General features: G+C 39.4%; 1 protein-coding gene and 1 long non-coding RNA gene across 3 annotated transcripts in view; both read right to left on the minus strand.

Annotated features, from left to right (window-relative positions):
* Positions 1–5,677: 5,677 nt before the first annotated feature.
* LOC120433044 lies at positions 5,678–10,105 on the minus strand. Its single transcript, XR_005608271.1, has 2 exons — positions 9,822–10,105; positions 5,678–6,716 (listed from the first exon to the last, which is right to left on the minus strand). It is a non-coding gene; the product is annotated as an uncharacterized LOC120433044 (long non-coding RNA).
* Positions 10,106–10,147: 42 nt separating this feature from the next.
* The window catches only part of scara5 (scavenger receptor class A, member 5 (putative)), a 99,609-nt gene continuing 89,422 nt past the window's right edge, over positions 10,148–20,334 (minus strand). Inside the window, exon 11 of one of the 2 annotated variants that reach the window (XM_039599170.1) lies at positions 10,148–16,020. In XM_039599170.1, the coding sequence (XP_039455104.1) occupies positions 15,887–16,020 (134 nt within the window). In that variant the 3' untranslated portion in view covers positions 10,148–15,886. The remainder of the gene's footprint in view (positions 16,021–20,334) is intronic. The other variant, XM_031726011.2, reaches the window with a different exon arrangement.

A 20,334-nucleotide genomic window follows, 5' to 3' on the forward strand; every position in this document is an offset into this window, starting at 1 on the left:
GTGAGATGGATATCAGTGTGCAGGAGCCCAGGAACAGATCAAAGACCTGAAAGACAAGGAGAGTGGAAAGAAAGCGTTGTGAAATCTGGACGAAACCTCCAGGTTTCCACGCCGGCTGTGATGGATGCTTACAAGCGGGTGAGATGGATATCAGTGTGCAGGAGCCCAGGAACAGATCCAAGACCTGAAACACAAGGAGAATGGAAACAAAGCGTTGTGAAATCTGGAGGAAACCTCCAGGTTTCCACGCCGGCTGTGATGGATGCTTACAAGCGGGTGAGATGGATATCAGTGTGCAGGAGCCCAGGAACAGGTCCAAGACCTGAAACATAAGGAGTTTGGAAAGAAAGCGTTGTGAAATCTGGAGGGAACCTCCAGGTTTCCACGCCTACTGTGATGGATGCTGACAAGCGGGTGAGATGGATATCAGAGTGCAGGAGCCCAGGAACAGATCCAAGACCTGAAACACAAGGAGATTGGAAAGGAAGCGTTGTGAAATCTGGAGGAAACCTCCAGGTTTCCACGCCTGCTGTGATGGATGCTTACAAGCGGGTGAGATGGATATCAGTGTGCAGGAGCCCAGGAACAGATCCAAGACCTGAAACACAAGGAGAATGGAAACAAAGCTTTGTGAAATCTGGAGGGAACCTCCAGGTTTCCACGTCGGCTGTGATGGATGCTTACAAGCGGGTGAGATGGATATCAGAGTGCAGGAGCCCAGGAACAGATCCAAGACCTGTAACACAAGGAGAGTGGAAAGAAAGCGTTGTGAAATCTGGAGGAAACCTCCACGTTTCCACGCCGGCTGTGATGGATGCTTACAAGCGGGTGAGATGGATATCAGTGTGCAGGAGCCCAGGAACAGATCCAAGACCTGAAACACAAGGAGATTGGAAAGAAAGCGTTGTGAAATCTGGAGGAAACCTCCAGGGAGGTTTCACGCCGGCTGTGATGGATATTTACAAGCGGGTGAGATGGATATCAGTGTGCAGGAGCCCAGGAACAGATCCAAGACCTGAAACACAAGGAGATTGGAAAGAAAGCGTTGTGAAATCTGGAGGAAACCTCCAGGTTTCCACGCCGGCTGTGATGGATGCTTACAAGCGGGTGAGATGGATATCAGAGTGCAGGAGCCCAGGTACAGATCCAAGACCTGAAACACAAGGAGATTGAAAGAAAGCGTTGTGAAATCTGGAGGAACCTCCAGGTTTCCACGCCGGCTGTGATGGATGCTTACAAGCGGGTGAGATGGATATCAGTGTGCAGGAGCCCAGGAACAGATCCAAGACCTGAAACACAAGGAGATTGGAAAGAAAGCGTTGGGAAATCTGGAGGAAACCTCCAGGTTTCCACGCCGGCTGTGATGGATATTTACAAGCGGGTGAGATGGATATCAGTGTGCAGGAGCCCAGGAACAGATCCAAGACCTGAAACACAAGGAGATTGGAAAGAAAGCGTTGTGAAATCTGGAGGAAACCTCCAGGTTTCCACGCCGGCTGTGATGGATGCTTACAAGCGGGTGAGATGGATATCAGAGTGCAGGAGCCCAGGTACAGATCCAAGACCTGAAACACAAGGAGATTGGAAAGAAAGCGTTGTGAAATCTGGAGGAAACCTCCAGGTTTCCACGCCGGCTGTGATGGATGCTTACAAGCGGGTGAGATGGATATCAGAGTGCAGGAGCCCAGGTACAGATCCAAGACCTGAAACACAAGGAGATTGGAAAGAAAGCGTTGTGAAATCTGGAGGGAACCTCCAGGTTTCCACGCCGCCTGTGATGGATGCTTACAAGCGGGTGAGATGGATATCAGTGTGCAGGAGCCCAGGAACAGATCCAAGACCTGAAACGCCGGGTTTTTTTTTTAGTTTAACTGATGAAGATTCATAAAAATGTTAAAAAAAAAAATGCTGAGCAGGAGCTGAATAAAACTGGTCATACACTGTGCTATCTTTTCAGTCACGTCATTCAGCTTCTGCTCAAACTGCACGATTGATTCGCAGGGGTTAGAAGGTCGTAGGTAATACTGGGTATACACTGTGCGATTTTTGGCTAATTTTGAGCCGAGTCTTTCAGTCATACGACCGTTTTGGTGATCGGCCCGAGTTTCGCGTGCATCGTGTTGTATACATGGGGTAACAAGAAGCGATTAACACCTCGACCAGCTCCCGATCATCAATCGTTTGGTCATAAGAAAATCAAGCCTGTTTGAAATCCTGTCGGCCATCGTGAGGGTCACTGCAGCCTCTCACACTGCGCACGCGCAAACAGAGAAACGAAGGCGAAAAGACGGAGCAGCCAGTGTTGCCAACTTAGCGACTTTGTCGCTATATTTAGCGAGTTTTCAGACCCCCTAGCGACTTTTTTTCTAAAAGAAGTCGCTAAAAAAAGACGTGAAAGCGCGTATCGCTTTTACTCTCAACAAGCAGCGGGTGCTTTATCGCAGTCAGTTCTTCTTTTACTCTTATGCTGTTTTGTGGATCACAAGGTTTAAAACTACTTATAAACACACACACACAAACTCCACCAGAGTGCTTATTTCGGGTCACTTTTGCCGGTCCAAGCCCGGGTAAAGGAGCAGGGCTGGAATTGTGACATTAAAAAAAACAATAATTACTAAAAGAAATTTAATTTATAGTTCTAAATAAACTCTAAATGCATTTAGGACGTTTTTTACTCACTTTATGTCTCTTCCACGATGTTATTTCTCTCTCCAGCAACATTGGTTACAATTATATTAGCATGACCAATTATGCAAATTAGGTGATGACGTCATTTAGCGACTTCTAGCGACTTTTAGGACAACCAATAGCGATTTTCCTTACTGAGGAGTTGGCAACACTGGGAGCAGCACAGTAGTGCAGCATGTGATCTGGACACAAGCGATGAAAGCACAACTTGTAGAACTTTTGCAAGCTCTTCCGAGCCTTTTCGATGTCTCCTCACAAAATTATCACGACCACAACAACCGTGAAAATATTTGAATGGACATTGCTGCTCAATCACAGCTGCCTGATCAATATTTTTCATTAGCAATTTAGCACAGTTGATGGTGGTGGTGTGTGTGTCTGTGTGAGTGAAAGACAGAGAGGGAGAGAGAGGGACAGATTGATGCTTAGTGTGAGCACTCAGGTCGCATCAGAGCATCGGGCCGTATAGTGTGAGACCCTGCATCGTGACCTACGAACTTCTAACCCCTGCCAGTCAATCGTACAGTTTGAGCAGGCGCTGAATAACGCCACTGAAAAAATCGCACAGCGTATGCCCAAGGCTCCGCCGATGCTGATGGAAATGGACAAAACGTTAAGAAACGCAAAGCGAGAGGAACAGACTAACACAAACTAATGCTGTTTTTGACTTCTATTTATGCCCTCAGTAGGCGTGACCTAACGGCCGCACTTCAAAGCACGACCGAACTTCAAAGCACTCAGCCTTTTGACGCGTCATGTAATCTTCCTTCTAATGGCGCAACTCCTCCCACTCATTCATAATCCGACCTCCGCGTTTGCACTCGTCCTACAAGAGCTCCCAAATTTGAACATCACTGATGTTCATCGGATTTGCAGAGTGACGACAAACCCCGCCAGCATGTTAGATAAAGGATTTAAGTTATATGCTGCATCATATATACACAACTACGAAGGTAAGAAAACGTAAATTAACCGACAAAGAAACGTTAGCTAACGTGAAATGCAAACACTACGTTACTCCGCTATGTGTTTCATTTGATGTCAATTCTCTACATTACATGTTTCCTTAAACGGTGTTTATAGTTGAGGTTTAACTAATGTCACTTTTGTTGTTAGACACTTTTATAATAGCGTTAGGTAGTTGGCTAACTAAGCAGGTAGTTAACTACCCAATGCTACTCTTGCTACGTGTAAAGTATATATGTTTAAGACGTGCTGACATGAGTAGTACAGAAATAATGCTAATGGTTCTTGTATCTTTATTCAGTGTCCAAAAACACAGGTTGACAGGGAGGTCGGTGTGAGAGCCCTGTGCTACAGGTCAATGAGGAAGAGTGAGGCACCACACAGACTAAGTGTAGGCAGGAAGCTGTGTAAAGTTGTTAATCCCTGTTCAGTGGGGTTCAGTTCATTTAAGCATTAGTTAAGTTCATTCCTGAAGGCCCATCAACTTGAATGTTTTCCTTGTCCCCCTGCTTTATCACACCTAATTTGACTAGTCAGATGTGTTTGGGTGATCAGAAACAAATTTACACCAAGTTAATACTGCAAATATACACAATCTAAGTTATTACAGTTATCAAGGATGGTTAAATTGTTTTAATAGGGAGAGAGGGAAACACTAAGCATTCAGGAGGGTAAGCCTGTAGGGGTCAGTAACCATAACACTGAACTATGTTCCTGTTTGGCTCTTCCATGAAGATGATGTTACATTTTTAATTTTAGTTCTTTCTTCTTAGATTAAGCTTCTGGATTCATCGCCAGTGGTACTGACACATAGCCAGTGCTCCTGTGTGGCAGGTGCTGTTATGTGCAATCACACAGTGGCACTGCTCTTCCAAACAGCACACTACTCACAACTCAGAGTGCCGGTTGTCCCCCCTATGCATAGCTGCACCGAATCTGAACAGCAATGGCACAAGCCACGGACAGTGGTAATTTAAATAAGGTTAAAGTTTTTGAATTAGACCATGTTTACATATGAACAGCAACACCATCCATAGTAAATGTGTCTTCTGTTAGGGTGTGAAGCCAGGACCTATCAACTCTATGATCTTCACTAAGCCGGTACCAAATAGGATGGCCCAGACTGGAGTACAGTAATTAGATTTGTAAAATTTGGTTTCCTGTGTTACAAATGCATGTTGCTATTTGTTCATACATGCATGTGTCAGAATAGGTATTAATTTACATACAACATTACACTTTCTGAAGACGGCTAACTCAGTCATGTACATATATACATCCCAGTCTCTAACTTATGCACCACTGTTTCACACTTTTTAGTTTAGTTGTTGTTCAGTATAATAACCTTCTTCCTTACATTATTGTCATTGATGTTTTCTTTAGGAGTGGATTCTACAGAGGCATTGTGGGTCCATTACCAGATCCCTGACCTGACAAGCCCCTTGTGGAAAGTGCCTTTGGGCTGGTGCAGGAGGGCAGTGTTCTGTCATGTCAGCAGCCGGTTTTGACAACCCGGTACATCACACTACACCGTGATGCACCACCAACACCGCACTTGCCTCTGGAGGGTATGACATCAAGGAAACCCTGCTCGCTCAGACAGCCTGTGATATTTTCTCAAACCGCTGCGCTGAACAAGTTTCCAAAGAACATGCTGTGTGACACAATAAATATCCTTTAACCTGTTAACCTGTGGCTTCTGGAAGAAACTCGGGTGAGTCAGTCACTGCAAACACATTTGTATCATCAAGTGTTTGTCAAATGAAAATGATATGTTTTTCACACTTAGGATAATTTTCTATGTTGCAGTGCAGTAAAGTGCATGTTTCTTCTGTGTTCAATCATACATGTTCTAATTGTTATAAACAGAAAAATCTTTTCTTACTTAACTGCTTGATTCTTAACTTGTTTAACTGAAACATGATGAAATGTCATAGTATTATTTTTTTTTTTTAAATGTCCTTGGCAGTGCATGTGTCCGCATTGTAACTTACTAATAAAAAGTCCTGTGTGTACTTTGGTGTGTGTTTTATGTTATTTTATTGCAAATAAATAATAGTCATTTGATTTTACAGTTACACACAATCTTATATCTCTGGCATGGCATGGCAAGGCAATATCGGGTACATGCAATTTGAAACCTGACATTCCAGAGCAAAGCATGAAGCACACAGCACGTGGTCAACGTGACTCATATGGAGACTGACAACATTACAAGGAATAAAGGAAAATTGAGGACTTAGCCACAGAAAAGACTTTTTTTCCTTTTTTTGTTACAATAACTCGAAAAGGTCAACTATGATTTTTAAATTAATATCATAGGTGTGAGTTTAGAGTTCAGATTTTTTCTGCACATTCTTTCTTTTTGTATTTAATTATGATAGTAAATACATTTTGCAACATATCTGCCTGCACTTGCTCTTAAAGTAAGAACATTTCACCTTTCCAGCTGTATTTTTAATACTGATGAGTTTACTTTAATTGTTAGCCTATTGGTCAAAATGTATTGTTCTTCTGATTCATGTGTAATGCTTTTCTCAAATAATACATCCACATTTCAGCACGTAAGCAGCTGTTTGTCTCAGTATTACCTGATAACATACTGAGGCCTGCTGATCACGAAGTATGTGGGAAATAAAAGCATGTTAGGAAGAGACTTGGGCCACTTTCAGTTCGCGCCTGCTTTCTCTCCAACGCCTTGGCTCAAAGAATGTGCTGATGCTGAAGTTGACCTCAACCTTGTGAGCCAATTTTTGTTTCATGTCCCACTTCACATGCTGCAGATGCTCCTGCAGCTCAGTCTTCTCATTGTTTGCAGGGATAACCATTTCATTTGAGGAAGAGGAGCAGGAATGTAGTCCAAAGACAAATGGATGTGGAGAGGAACACTGGGACTTTCTCTCTTTCTATCTCTGTTTTTTTCAGTTGCTAGTTTCCCTCAAGAGGAATGAGCTCATGTTTGTGGGCTCTGTTGCCACATGTTGTGGTTCACTTTCTAGAATAAGGATGAGTTAGTTTCTGGTCAGACCACAGAGAAGCAGCCAGAAAGAAAACGTGCTTCCCTGTCAAGAACAAACAAAACATTTGCATGACTTAGTGTAATTACTTGAGTACAGAGATTAGACTTAAAGTAGGATCATAATAATTTGTGATTTTTAAAAAAAATTATTGTCAAAGGGAACTTATTATGCTCATTTCCCTTTTTTAAAACAATTCCTGCATTTTTCCAGAGCGGTTTTGCATGATTCACAGTTTTAAAAAAAATCCTTAGCTTTTTGGCTGAGATGAGCATTTAGAGACATTCCATTCACCTGAAGTAATTTACAGCCAATAGTATAGCAAAACTGCCTGAACGAGGCATGACGGAGACACACTTTCGTGTTTTTTATGCAAAATTCTGACCCTACCTCTGAATGTTGCTCATATTGGGACCTGATGTAGTCTTCTGCTGTTGTAGACCATCTGCTACAGGATTCAATGTGTTATTCAGAGATGTCTTTCTACACACCTTGGTTGATATGAGTGGTTATTTGAGTTATTTCTGCTTTCCTATTATCTTGAAGCAGTCTCGCCATTCTCCTCTGACCTCTGACATCAACAAGGCATTTTTACTCAAAGGACTGCTGCTCACTGCATATGTTCCTCTTTTTAATCCCCAGAGATGGTTGTGTGGGAAAATCCTAGCAGATCAACAGTTTCTGAAATACTCAGACCAGCCTGTCTTACACCAACAAATATGCAAAGTTTAAAGTTACCTAACTCACTTTTCTTCCCCAAAAGTATGTGGATCCTTTAATATAACTGGAAGAATTTCTATCCTGCTTGTTCAGAATCATTATTGCTTAGGAAAAGAAATGCACAGAGAATACTTTTGCTAAATGTAGTCTTTTCGGTGAGGTTAGGATAGCACTTCAAGTGCAGCATCATCCTGGATTTAGGTGTCAAGACTGATATGCATCTTTCTCTCCCTGTGGCTTTTTACATCTGGAATCAAACAGAATTGCAACTCATGAAAGAATTGTTTCCATACAAACATGCAGACTGCCTTCCAGTTTAACTCCACTCCTCAGCTTGTATAAAACCCTTTATAGTTCACTCTGTCTCCCTGCCCCAAAAAGCCACAGTACAACCAGAGATTATATATGCCAAGTAATGAGATGAAGAATAGGGACGATGGCATGTGGAGTTGATGCTGAGGAGAATTTACAACATCTGCCTTCTTTGTTGTGGCAAATGCATGAGTTGGACCAATGTTTTGGTTAATTTCATGTCTGAACCAGACATGAAGAACCCTCGGTTTCTTGTTATGAAACTGAGTGCTCTTATGGGATGAACAAGAAAATAATCTCATATATTGTAATTCAGAAAAAATGAGAAAAATATATATATAAAAAAAGCCAAAACAAAACACCGGTCATATCTTTAGAAAGCAACATTATGCCACAGACTGTCACTGTTGTGAGTCCATCCATTAGTTTGCAAAAACTTGTTATGAAGCCTCAAGCTGTGCACTTTTGCCGTGACAGTCTAGACATGTTGAATCTGGGATGTGACAAGTGAGTGTGGATTTCACTGTTTAATTGAGGCACACGCTCAAAGGCTTGCAAGTTGTCAGTTACACAAAGGAGAACATAATTTATACAATGAAAGTCACATTGTATTAAATAAGACTTGAAACTAGTGACTCTGGCCACGAATTCATCAGGAAAGTGTTTCCTGAGGTTGTGGATCAAAGTCTTTGTTTTCCAGACTTCCATAGAAGAAGAATTATTTTCGAAACCAAATGAGTTCCCTCCTCACGGCCATCAGGAATACTGAAAGCTGAATTACTGGCTTCACTTTCCAAATGCCAAAGCTACATTCATGTTTTATATGCAGTCTATGGTTCTGGCATTTATTGTTACTGTGACTGTGGAGTGTCCCTTGTGTTAACGGCACAAACTGCTGACAACAATCCATGAACGCTCCAACCTCCTGAAAGAAATGACTGTCAAAGTCTTGTGTTCATCTATGGTAGGTCAGCTACACAGTATTACACAGGTGGTTCTAATGTTAAAATCTTTCTCCTGAGATACAAAGTTTTGAATTATCATGTGCCATGATAACTTACAGATCTCACTGTGCCATATTATCCCAGTAGAGCACTTTGATCAACGACTACAGGCTTGCTTGTCGTTCCTAGAGCCTCTAAAAGTAGAATGCGAGGCAGAGCCTTCAAGTCTCAGGTTCCTTTGTAGAACCATTTACACTTTGGATTCAGGAGACAGACGTCCCCTGTGTTTTTAAGGTTAGCCTTAAAGTGTTCCTTTTTGAAACATCACTTAGTTATGCATCTTACATCAGTCTGTTGGAGGCCTTCCCATGATGGACACAGCATTTCTTCTCCACGTGTCTATGTGCCACTGCTGAACGTCATTAACAATGCCCTCTCTCTCCTGTAGTCTGTGTTTTGTTGATTGTTCTTCCTCTTTTATGTTTTTTCTTTAACCTAAGAGCTTGGTTCTGCTGAATGGTTCTTCCTATTAAATGGGAGTGATTTTTGGACTTCTCTCTGGTATTGTATGGCCTAGCTGATGATATAAAGCACTTTGAGGTGGGTGGTGTTATGCATTGGCTCTGTAACTGAACTAGCTAATTATTCTGTATGTAAAAAATATAAGAGAACCAATTATTTATCTTGTATTTTTAAAGGTTTTTTTTTTCAGAATCATTTACAAAATGACTGCATACATACTCAATAGTTTTTCGGGTACAAAATGTTAGTTTTCATCCTCTGATTAAACTCATTGGCACAATGGGGGTGTGATATCACACCCTCATTGGCACAATGGGGGTGTGATATCACACCAGAGAGAAATGTGAACAGGCAAAGGTCTCCCCATGATTTTCCAGCCTATTCTATGGACTAAAATTGACTAAAATTATTATTTTAGTTTCATCAGATCTCTCCATTGTGAACTAAAATGGCTCAAAATGATCAATATATTAAAAACATTTGCTCTCTCTGGAAAAAAACCCTCACTCACTATCAGAAAACATCTGATCTTGTGGTTAGAGACAAAAAAATATACTTGAAACATCAGTACAATAGTCTACATGCGTGTAAAAGTAGTCCCTCTTGCATACCTTCACGCTTTGATGTATCAAATAAAAAGTTAAAGTCTTACTTTCCTGCAGGATAACTGAAACCATGTTGACACGACTTCACAGCCTTTATTCAGACTGCCGGCCACGGGGGGATTTTTCATCCAATCATTTTTACATCCGTTTCACATGTGGAAACAATCATACACGTGATTACAGCTAGAAGCTGTCAGTCAAAACACCTATGTGCTGTACACCTCCACATGCCTCAGCTGTGTGATCTCTGTGACACACACACACATGTCCAACTTAACTTCCTCCCTCTCTTTTCTTTTCACCTGCTGACGTGCAGCGATTTCCTGCTTCCAATTCCCCTCCACAAATCGGCAGAAATAATGAAGTTCACCTGTTTAAACAAATCTACATTTTATTATTTCAGCAGTACATGTGCAGCATTTTAGTGGCACATATAAACAGTACACAAAGTAAAAAGCTCTGTGAGTTTTCAGGTGAAATCCTTTTTTAATTCCTAAGCTCTTCTATCTGTTATGAGCTGCACAGTGTTATAAAAGATACACAGAACACAGCCAAGACATTACAATCCACAAGGACAGGTTTTTTTTGCTGTTAAATGCAATTGAATGAAAATGAGAAAACATTACAAGATGGTTGCAATATGTGGTCACTTCCAAGGGTATTCTGAGTAATGGCATGAGGGTGTTTTTGTACTCAAACTATTATCTGAGATCAGAGGAGTCGCTAAATAGCCAGTTAATCACAGCACAGCAGTTTTGCTCTGCTGATGTCTAACACACTGCAGCTCAGACAGTTACCTTGAACTGAGTCAAGATAAACATAACCAAGAAAAGAAAGCCCACAGTAGAAGACACTGGTTTACATTTTCTGCCTGATAAATTGTACCCATAAGGTAGTAGTATATGATTAGCCTGCAATGTATTCACCAGCAGATTAGATTCATCTGAGGTAAATTTAAGCTCTTCTCTGCAGTTGCTGTTTTTGGAAGGGCTCAGCCTGTTTTTAAAAAGTTCTCTCAAATACTCTCATCATTTGTAGGACTTATATAAACACCCACAGTTTGATTCCCTTGAACTACAGTATATGATGCTGTTGTTCACCAGTATGTTCAGTTTTTCAGTTACAAATAAAGCGTGGGTCTCCTTTCACCTTTGCCACTCCTCCAAGTTTCCTCTGGCATGTCTGGGCTTTCTGCCTTCCTCTCACAACATACCTACATCTGTGATTTTCTTGCTTTTTGAACCAAAGAAAAAGCAATGCATAACAGAACGATCAGATCCTTTCACTATATGGGGTTAAGTGTTTTTTAAATTTATTTTGTCACCAATCTGCAGCTCTTTTTATTTAGAAATGTCCAAAGAAATTAAGTCTGCTGAAAAATACAGAGAATATGATCTGTAAAAATCAATATGCTTTTTTTTCAGTTCAGTCACTGACTTTAAAAAAAATTGCAATTTTTGTCCCTTTACTTCTTGTTTGTTAAGTTGGAAATGAAATGGCACAAAATCCAATTTGAATTTGAGCTGGAAAGAAAAGCTGAAGAAACTGCCACTTGGATGCTATGAAGATATACTGTAACTTTAATTAAAAACATGTTAAAATTACAAATAAAAAAACATGTATAAATACTGTAGTATACTACAAACTGCCCTTTATTTTCTAAAAAACTAATGCCAGGACAAAATGATTTACTTAAAAAAAATTCAACCTTCTTTTGCTTGTTTTTATGGTTAACTTAACATATCGGTTTTTTAAAAGGAGATGACAAACAAACAGAGAGAAAAAATATGGAAGGAGTCAAGGGTGTTATCTTTGGCTGTTGTTTTATAAAGAAAGTAATAACTCTGGAGCCAAAGTGCTGAATCTGACGCCTCTAGAAGATAAATGAGAGACATCAGGCCCAAGCTCAGAGGCCTGGCCGCCACACAGTCGTACGGAAAGCTACAGATGTTGCTGTGCACAAAAAAGTGCACAGCTGTGTATTTACTTTCATTTATGGACCTGTGAATGGGATGGAAATTATACAACTAAAATTCTGATTGGTTCCATTAATCTGTGGATAAATATATAACTAGAAATGTAACCATTTTGCATTTCAAATTTCTAACACTCTAAATCGGTTTATTAACTTTACTATGTCAAATTTGATTGGATCCTGTTTTAACTGCAAATTATTGTTGCTATAGGCATTTCCCCACTTTGGCAACAACTTTCTTTAGCAAATTTAATTTAATATATTTGTGAAATGTGAAGGATTACATAAGGTGGAGTCAGAAAAACAGCTCAGCGAGGCCATTTTTCATGCGTGATGAGGGTGTTGAGGAGGTTCAGTGTCATGGTGAGCTGCAGCATTTCACATTTCATTTGCTTTATCGCTTCCTGTGCTCCGAAAAGAATTTCCACATATCCTTCTGCCTGATGTCTAAGAAGAATTTGAATGAGAATGAAATAATCTGCTGTAAAATTCAGCCAGGAGTTTACTCTTCAACGCACAGCTATTTATGGAGATTTCTACAATAAAAAAATATCTCCATTATATGATATCGATGCAGGCAGTGTTTGTGTGGGAGTGGCTTAGGGCTGCAATCACAGACTGGATTCAGTGACATAGCCTGAAAAAGTGAAACAGTCTCAAACCTGCATTCTTTTTAATGGCCAGCAGGGGGTGAAAATATAAGTCTACAAGCCTATTTGCAGATCTTTAACCTCAGTGAACACTTTTTTACCAGATTCACGGCTTCAGAGTATTGTTTTTTTAATATAGTACAATCTTTATTTTCTAAATTGTAGTTTCATTGAGGATAAAATAGTAAAGCAGGGCCTGCCTTTGGATGTGGTTTCTTTCTTCAGCATTGAGTTTCTCAGACAGATCCTCCCATGCGTTTCATGACTAGTTTCAAAAACACAAAAACAGTAATGCCACTGGCCACAATGCTCACTTTTATATACAATCCAATGGTCTACTTTCCAGATTAAATTGATACAAATTTAGATTTTATGCAGAGTAAATAGAAAGTCAAAGATGCAAAGTGATGCAAACACAATATTTCAAATATTTTAAGAACAGGTAAAAAAAAAAAAAAAAACCATCATGCTTGGCAGTAAAAGCCTGTGTGCAGTACAAACTTACTGCTGCTTGTACAGACCTGCAGCTGAAAGATTTACCTTTGCTTTAATGTAGAAAACAACAACAAAAGAAGATGTCAGTTATTGGTTGTAACTGTATTTGTGAAAGATACAAAAGGCAAAACTTTGGTCTGAACACTGTATTGTTGAAACATTTATTGGCATTAGTGATTTATCTAATGATTATTTGTTGTTGTTTCTTCTATAAAATATTAAAAAATACAAAATCCAGTCACACAGAAAGTTTAAGAAGATAATGTGAAGAGTTTTTGTTAATGTACTGATTAGCTGACAAACTATTTGACCTCTAATGTGTTATATATCATTAAATAGAATGAGCAACAATACAGATGTTTAATCGTTGTTGCATATATTAAAGTGATTATGAAAAAAAGCCCAGCAGCCCAGAGTTTTCATTGCCTTTCACTATTATGCAGACACAATGGAGGTATGTAATGTAATGCAGATGTCACATGTGATGATTTAATGTGATCAGCTAGCCAAAGAACACTGATATAACCTGATTATGCATGAGTCCTGAGTCACCCTGTCAATACTTGCAGAAAAATGTACAAGAAAACACATCAACCATTCTCGCTTCCACATCAATTTGCTGAATCTGGTTTATCACCTCATTTTCTCTTTCCCCAGACTCTCTCTTTTTGTTCGTTCATTTCTTTTTTGTTGTGGCAGGATTGCGGTTTAAAGCAAAAACCTCAACACACACCAAGGCACTTAGACATGGGGCAGAGAAAACCATTTTTAGCCGCAGCAGAACAAAGTCAAGTTCATCTCCAAAATATTTTTTCCTCTGCTCTCTTGGATCCAGACACCAAGTTTGCAGATTGATTTTCATAAAAAGTAAGTGGGACAAATCTAAGACAGCTCACAGATTTTAAGGCCGGAGAGAATTTAACTTCAGTCTTTTGAGGTTTGTGAGATTGCCAGATTTTTAAGGTGCATAAAAAAACTTTCCAAACTTCAAATATAAAACATGGGTGTGTTCAGGTTTCTGCGTGTATTCTTTTCCAGCTTGCCGCTCCATGTCTTCTGCTGGCTCCGAAGCAATGATGAGGAAACCTGGGAGGTACAAAGTTTTTGGATTTGAAAGCAGCCGTGAAGCTGAAATTCCACTGAGAGTGAGGTAAAAATGTGGGAGAAAGGTCCATTTTGGTTGGTCTGATGTTTTCATGTGAGTGAGGTGTGTGTGTGTGTGTGTGTGTGTGTGTGTGTGTGTGTATGCATGTTATTGCTGAAACAAGCCAATTTTTGGCAGTAAACACTGACAGACCCACAGTTATAAATCATACAGGGCAGGCCTCCATGCATCCGTTTATACTCATCTGTTCTTCTTCATCGTCACTTCATCTGTCAACAGGAGTGACTGTTAACTCTTTCCAGAAGTTGTTATTTAATGATTTTATTATAAATTTTTGCATAAATATAGAAGCCCACGGTAAGCACAGGTTGGTGATTTGCAGTTTGAAGGATGCACACATGACAGAAACAAACAAAATTTTTTGGGGGGCTCTTTGTGGATTTCAAAAACAGACCCTGCTTGTATATTATTGCCTTTCAAAGTTGCTTATTTGTTTGCTACACAAACCACTACTGAGCAACGTTCAGCTGATGAGTAAATGACCAGCATCCAAATTGTGTGGTGATTTTAGCTTTGTTTCTGGCTGTGAAATGTTTTATTTGATTTACTCTTTGTTGTTAGGTTTAACATTTGTTGGGCTTTTTGGATAAAAATAGATACCACCATGCAACTGGAAATGATGCTGCTGCTAAAAAAAATAATTAAGCTCAAAGAATCAGCTAAAAATCTTTGCCAGAATGCAGATTTAACAGATTGCTTAAGCTTTCAAAAAAAAAAAATCACTATTAGATACCTGATGGAGCTTTAATCACTAAGGACCATGCAGAGTGACAGAAATACAAAAAAGTTTAAGCCTTAAACTCCACTTAAATCTCCTCACAGATAGTCAGTCATGGCCACAAGCAAGTGTAAATGTCACACTGTTGGATCTGAAATCATCAGACGCAGCCCTCAGTAACTATACACTGGAAAAGCGTGAAAGTGGTGAGACTTTTTGACTACGTTACAAGCACTTTTGATCGTTTACTGGACCCTAAGTGCAGAAAGAGGGGTATCTACAGGATGCTGTAAACAAAACTTCATTTAGAATAATTCAAAATTTCGTTTTGCAGCTGCTTTACGAATGGAATGGTATAAACAGATCTGAAAGAAAAGCATGCTTCGTTGAGAAATGGTGAATATAAACAGTACTTTAGTTTGCATTCAAATACAAGAAAAAAAAAACTTGAAAAAGTGCGATTAGTTTGATTTTGTGGCATCGCCTGGTTTGCAAACCACCAAATAGTTACCTACTTGGGCATTGCTGTAACGTGTAATAAGGCAACACTGTGGTATACTGAGCAAAAGCCATTGCTAAATAATACTGTGAAGAGCAGCTGCCTGCATATGAAAACCAGTTCTCCAGAGACTGTCCTGTCAGTTCCATTACATGCCTTTTCAGCTCTTTAGTAAGTGGAAATGTAGATGACGTTGTCAGATCCGACAATCCTCTCGTGGATGTCAAAGCAGCAAACCTGGTCTGTGGTGAGCCTCCATTCCTGTAAATGCTGACCTTTGCCCTTTAGTTCAGCCTCATGAAGCATCCTGTCATGTGATCATCCTTCAGCTCATACTGTAGAGTTAATGAAAACATCACTTTTTTGTTGGCAAAGGCTGCACAGGTGTTTCAATCCTGTGGCTCATATAGATATGTTTAGTCATGAACCTCTAACCAAGCTGCAGGTTAAGTTCATGCATCAGGTGAGTTGGCACTTTTTTATAGGTAAGTAGGCAGCATACTACTAATATGACACTCTTGCTGCACACGGCAGGGCTTTCAGCACTTGAAGTTTAAGGCAGCGTTTGGGTGATACTTGGCAGCTGCAGCAGTGTTGGGATCCTGAAAGTTCAGACGGTGCAGGTCACACCAGCGTCCTCGACGTGGCCACAGTTGGTTTTGCCCCAACCGGAAAACTTACACTGGTGAATAGTGTCTTCTGTCCCTGCGCATGCGACATCATCCATCCAGATCAGACCAGTACCTGCACAGAAAAGAAGAGGAAGGATTACAAAAAAAGACACGTTTTAAAAAATTATCCAGAAAGGAGACTGATGTTTTTATCTGATGTAAGTAACATTTGCTGCCACGGATCTGCTGTGAGACTTTCCTGACCTTCTGTAAGCCTGTGGGGAAAACTGAAGGGCAGAGCAGAAACAAAACCCCCAGCATAGAACAGAACATCAGTGACATCAGAGATGAAATGAATTAATGCAGACACTACATGAAAAGGAGGAATTGTGGCAGAGGCGGTTTGCAAAGCAACAATGGGCAATGTAAAGCAACTCAAATACAGTGCTCTAAATAATACTTCCCAAATGGATATGTAGAATTTTATGAGCCAAACCATCACCTAATGTAGGCTGGCACTGAGATGAGCTGATCTGCTGGGACTGCAGCTGAGCTTAACTTCATGAACTGCCTGAACTATCGCTTGATTAATAATTTCTGAACTACACAGACCCTAGTGTCTCTGCGGTTTTCTTCTCTCCTGTTGTCTTTTTTTCCTGACCTGCTTTTATAAAGCCGTTCTGTTTTCCTCATACTGCTGTAAGAAGAATTAAAAAGATAGATTTGATGAAACTTTAAGTTAAAAAATGGTCAAGATGTGCAATCAGTTGAAGAAAACATGAAAACGTCCTGGAATTTAATGGGTTTTATGATTGAACTTAATCATATATTTGGAAGAAGAAAAAATAACATCTGGACTCAAATACCAACAGAGCAACCTCCGATTGGTTCATTTATGCACCACTTTCCCTGTTGTCTATGTGCACATGTTAGAAGTGATACAACTGGAGCCAAAGAGAAGAAAGAAATTCTGAACAAATTCTGCTCATGAGTTTAAATCACCAGCTGAAGTTTGTGAGAGCTGCAAATCAGCTTTGCGTATCTGTTTGTGCTTCAAATTCTAGAAAGTTTAGAAGGTCAAAAGTTTCAGAGACAAGTGGGATTGATCAAATTCTTCTCATCTCCAAAGAATCACTCAAATCATCCTATCCAAAGAAGTTTGTATTCGTGTCTTGTGAAACACAAAGTACTGACACTGCTTCCTCGCAGAACTGTGGATGAGATCGTTTGTATCCGGTAATAAAATAGACATTTCCAGCTGGTAAGCAGACCATTTGGCAGTATTGTTTTACATTATAATCTCTGGTTCCTGTTTGCAAAACTGGAATCGCTGGAGCTTTCAGGAAGTCCCTGATGCTTTAGTTTTGCAACAATTGTAGATGTTTGGAGGTTCTCGGCTTCAAGTGAGGGTTAGTGAACATTTCATTTCACTCTCACGCAGATTATGCATTAAACTTAAAAGTAACTAAAAACTTGAGCTCACAACTAAAACGCTAAAAATCTAAAGATAAAACGTTTTAAAAAGTTTAAAGAGATTTAAACACATTTATAAAAGAATTAAAAATACAAAGGCGATGAACTAAAGGCACGAGTAGCAATCTACAATTCAGAGCATGACACAGTGGACCTCGACTTTGCAATAAGTCTTATTTGATAAAAGCAAGAGCGAACCAGAGATTTAATGTGAGCATCCAAGGTCAGAACTGAACCAAAAGTCATCCCAAGCTTCCTGAGAGAAGATTTGGCAAAAGGTTTAAGGCGTCTGAACGGTTACTCATCGATAAAACTGTTAATGCGTGATCCAGGGATGGGAAAATGGCTGTCATCACTGATACTCTGCTCTAAATAACAGCTGTTAATCAGTCAGCAGCCTCCTTAATATCTCACTGGCGACCCTCGATGGGTTCGCACTGACAACTATGGAGATGACTGAAGATGCAAGTGACCACAAATAAATTTTAAAAATGATTTAAACGATTACAAAATAACTAAAAACACACACAAAACTGTAAAACAAAAAACAAAACAAGAATCACACAAAGCAACTATATGGGGACGCAATTCAACCATAAGGACCAAAAACAAGAGGCATTAAACTTCGAGAGATAACCACATTAGATGCAGAATTACCATAGAGAGATGTGAAAACACAAAATAAAAGAAAAAAGGGGCTCTTTTGTGTCTCTTTTTGTTGCCTTTTTTCAGACAGGGGATCAAATTATTTTCTGTTATAAATATGTGCACCCCTACTTAGCATTTGTCCACTGACACAAGCACAGAATTCGTATAAAACAGAAAGTTCAGGACGGCAGGCTCACAACACCAAAGTTAAATAAGCTTTAACCAAGTTTAAGGCAACCTTTACACTTCAAACACTTCCAACTTTCCCTTTCTTTCTTACAGCAGGAAAATAGGTCAAGACAGTGACAAGATGAAGACAGCTAGAGATTAAATTTTAAAATATGCATGAATAAATTTAAGGAAACAGGATAATAAAACTGTGATTACCCTAATTTATTTCTCACCTTATGGACTAATCAGAGTGTGAAAACTATATGAAGCTGACTGTAAACTGCTGCCCTGTAGTGAATGTGATAACATCATCACTCAGTCATAACATAATTAGAAATGTGGGTCAGTCCTGTCACACCAATATGGAAGCTGCACGCTACATTAATAATCTATAATGTTCAATATACTGAAATAATAATGACAAGTCTCTGGGCAGTTTAACTGAACAGCATATTAAACCCTCAAAGTCATTTTATGTTTTTGAAGATTTTTTTCTTAATGGCTCCATTGCTTCCTTTATCTGTGATAGATATTCTATAATGATCAAATGGATTTATGGTTTTCAGCCATGCAAAAAGGTGTTTATGCCACATTTGCTTGTTTAGAAAAGGAGATGTGTTGCCCCAAACTGCCCCTGCATCTGAAATCTACCAGCTGTTCATCCCCACACAGATCATGACAATGGAGCCAGTATTTGGGTAACTGGGATGTAAACACTGTCCAAATGTCCCTGAAAGCAGCATATTGGTCCATGGTTTGCCTTGTTTGGCTGTCATACTGCATGTACTCCGGGACATCTGTGAGTCTTCACAGAAAACATCACAATGTAGTGATTAAAAGTGGAAAATTATGATAAACTCAAAGGCTATAATTTCAGAAATTAGACCACGCAACTTTCTGTTTAACCTGGCCAAAACTGTGAAAGGTTTTTGGAGAAGTTACATGACAAATTTATGGTTTATGATTTAAACTATCACAAAAGCTCAAAACATAAATATATAACTTGGTCATTAATAATCCCACTTGGTCAGTTTTCATAACTGCCAAGTAGTTCAATGCTTGTTAACATCAGGAAGATTTTATAGGACTATGATGTTATGACGATATCTGCTGTTACCCCAATTCATGTCCGATTCCTGCCCTATATTTTAGGTGATAAAGTCATCTCTCAGTTACAACTCACAGGAAAATGTGGGTCAGAGTCTTCAAAGCAGTATGGGAGCTGCACTCTACATTAATTATCTATAATGATAAATATACTAAAATAATAATGCCAAGTCTCAGGATGATTTAGCTGAATAGCATATTTAAAGTGAGCAGACTAAGGAACAAAAACAAAAGGAGCTCATTCATTTTAAAACATTACAGCTTTTGAAGCATTCGTTTTATATGCTGTACGTGGTTATTCTTCAAAAAAATCTTCATGCCAGTAGGACTAATATGACAGCATGAGGTTTAAGTGTTCCAGTGTGGACTAGTGTATTTGTTAAATTATGCTTTTAAATTTAATTTATAAGCACTGTCATAATACCACAGTCTGCTTTAATCTTTTATTTTACATGACCTTCAATATGATCAATGAAAATAACAGTTCAGTCAGCAAACCCGATGTTTTCACAACACTGTCAAACTGCCTGTTTCCCACTTTTCATCTGGAACACTTTCGACACATGGACACAGATTTATCAGATGGACCGTGCATAAATGAAACAGGTCCATGCAGAGAAAGTGTTTGCCAGTTTTTCTCTTCCTCTGACATTTTTTATGTTTTGCTGCCTGATTAAGGTTGTGCTGAGAAGCAGGAGGCTTTCACAGAAACACATCCAGACTTCAGGAGACAGATAAACTACAGGACCAATGGAATATCAGGCTAATGGAAATGGCACTGAGATCTGGGTATACAGTTGTGTTTATCAAGGTCATAGGTGTCACAGCACTTAAAAAAAAAAAAAAAAAACTTTTAACAATTTATTGATTTCTTTGAACAATTGTTTTTTTCTGGATGGAAAAAACTAATATCTTATTTGGCTTTAAAAAAAATACTGAGTGCATGAGTTTCAGTTTATTTTGGATTTTCTGTAATTCACACAGGTTCACTGTGATGTTTGCACGGGGTCAAAAATATACATACAAGCTCAAATATACACATAGACTC

The sequence above is a fragment of the Oreochromis aureus genome, linkage group 15, assembly GCF_013358895.1.
Source record: "Oreochromis aureus strain Israel breed Guangdong linkage group 15, ZZ_aureus, whole genome shotgun sequence".
In the NCBI taxonomy this organism is placed as follows: Eukaryota; Metazoa; Chordata; class Actinopteri; order Cichliformes; family Cichlidae; genus Oreochromis; species Oreochromis aureus.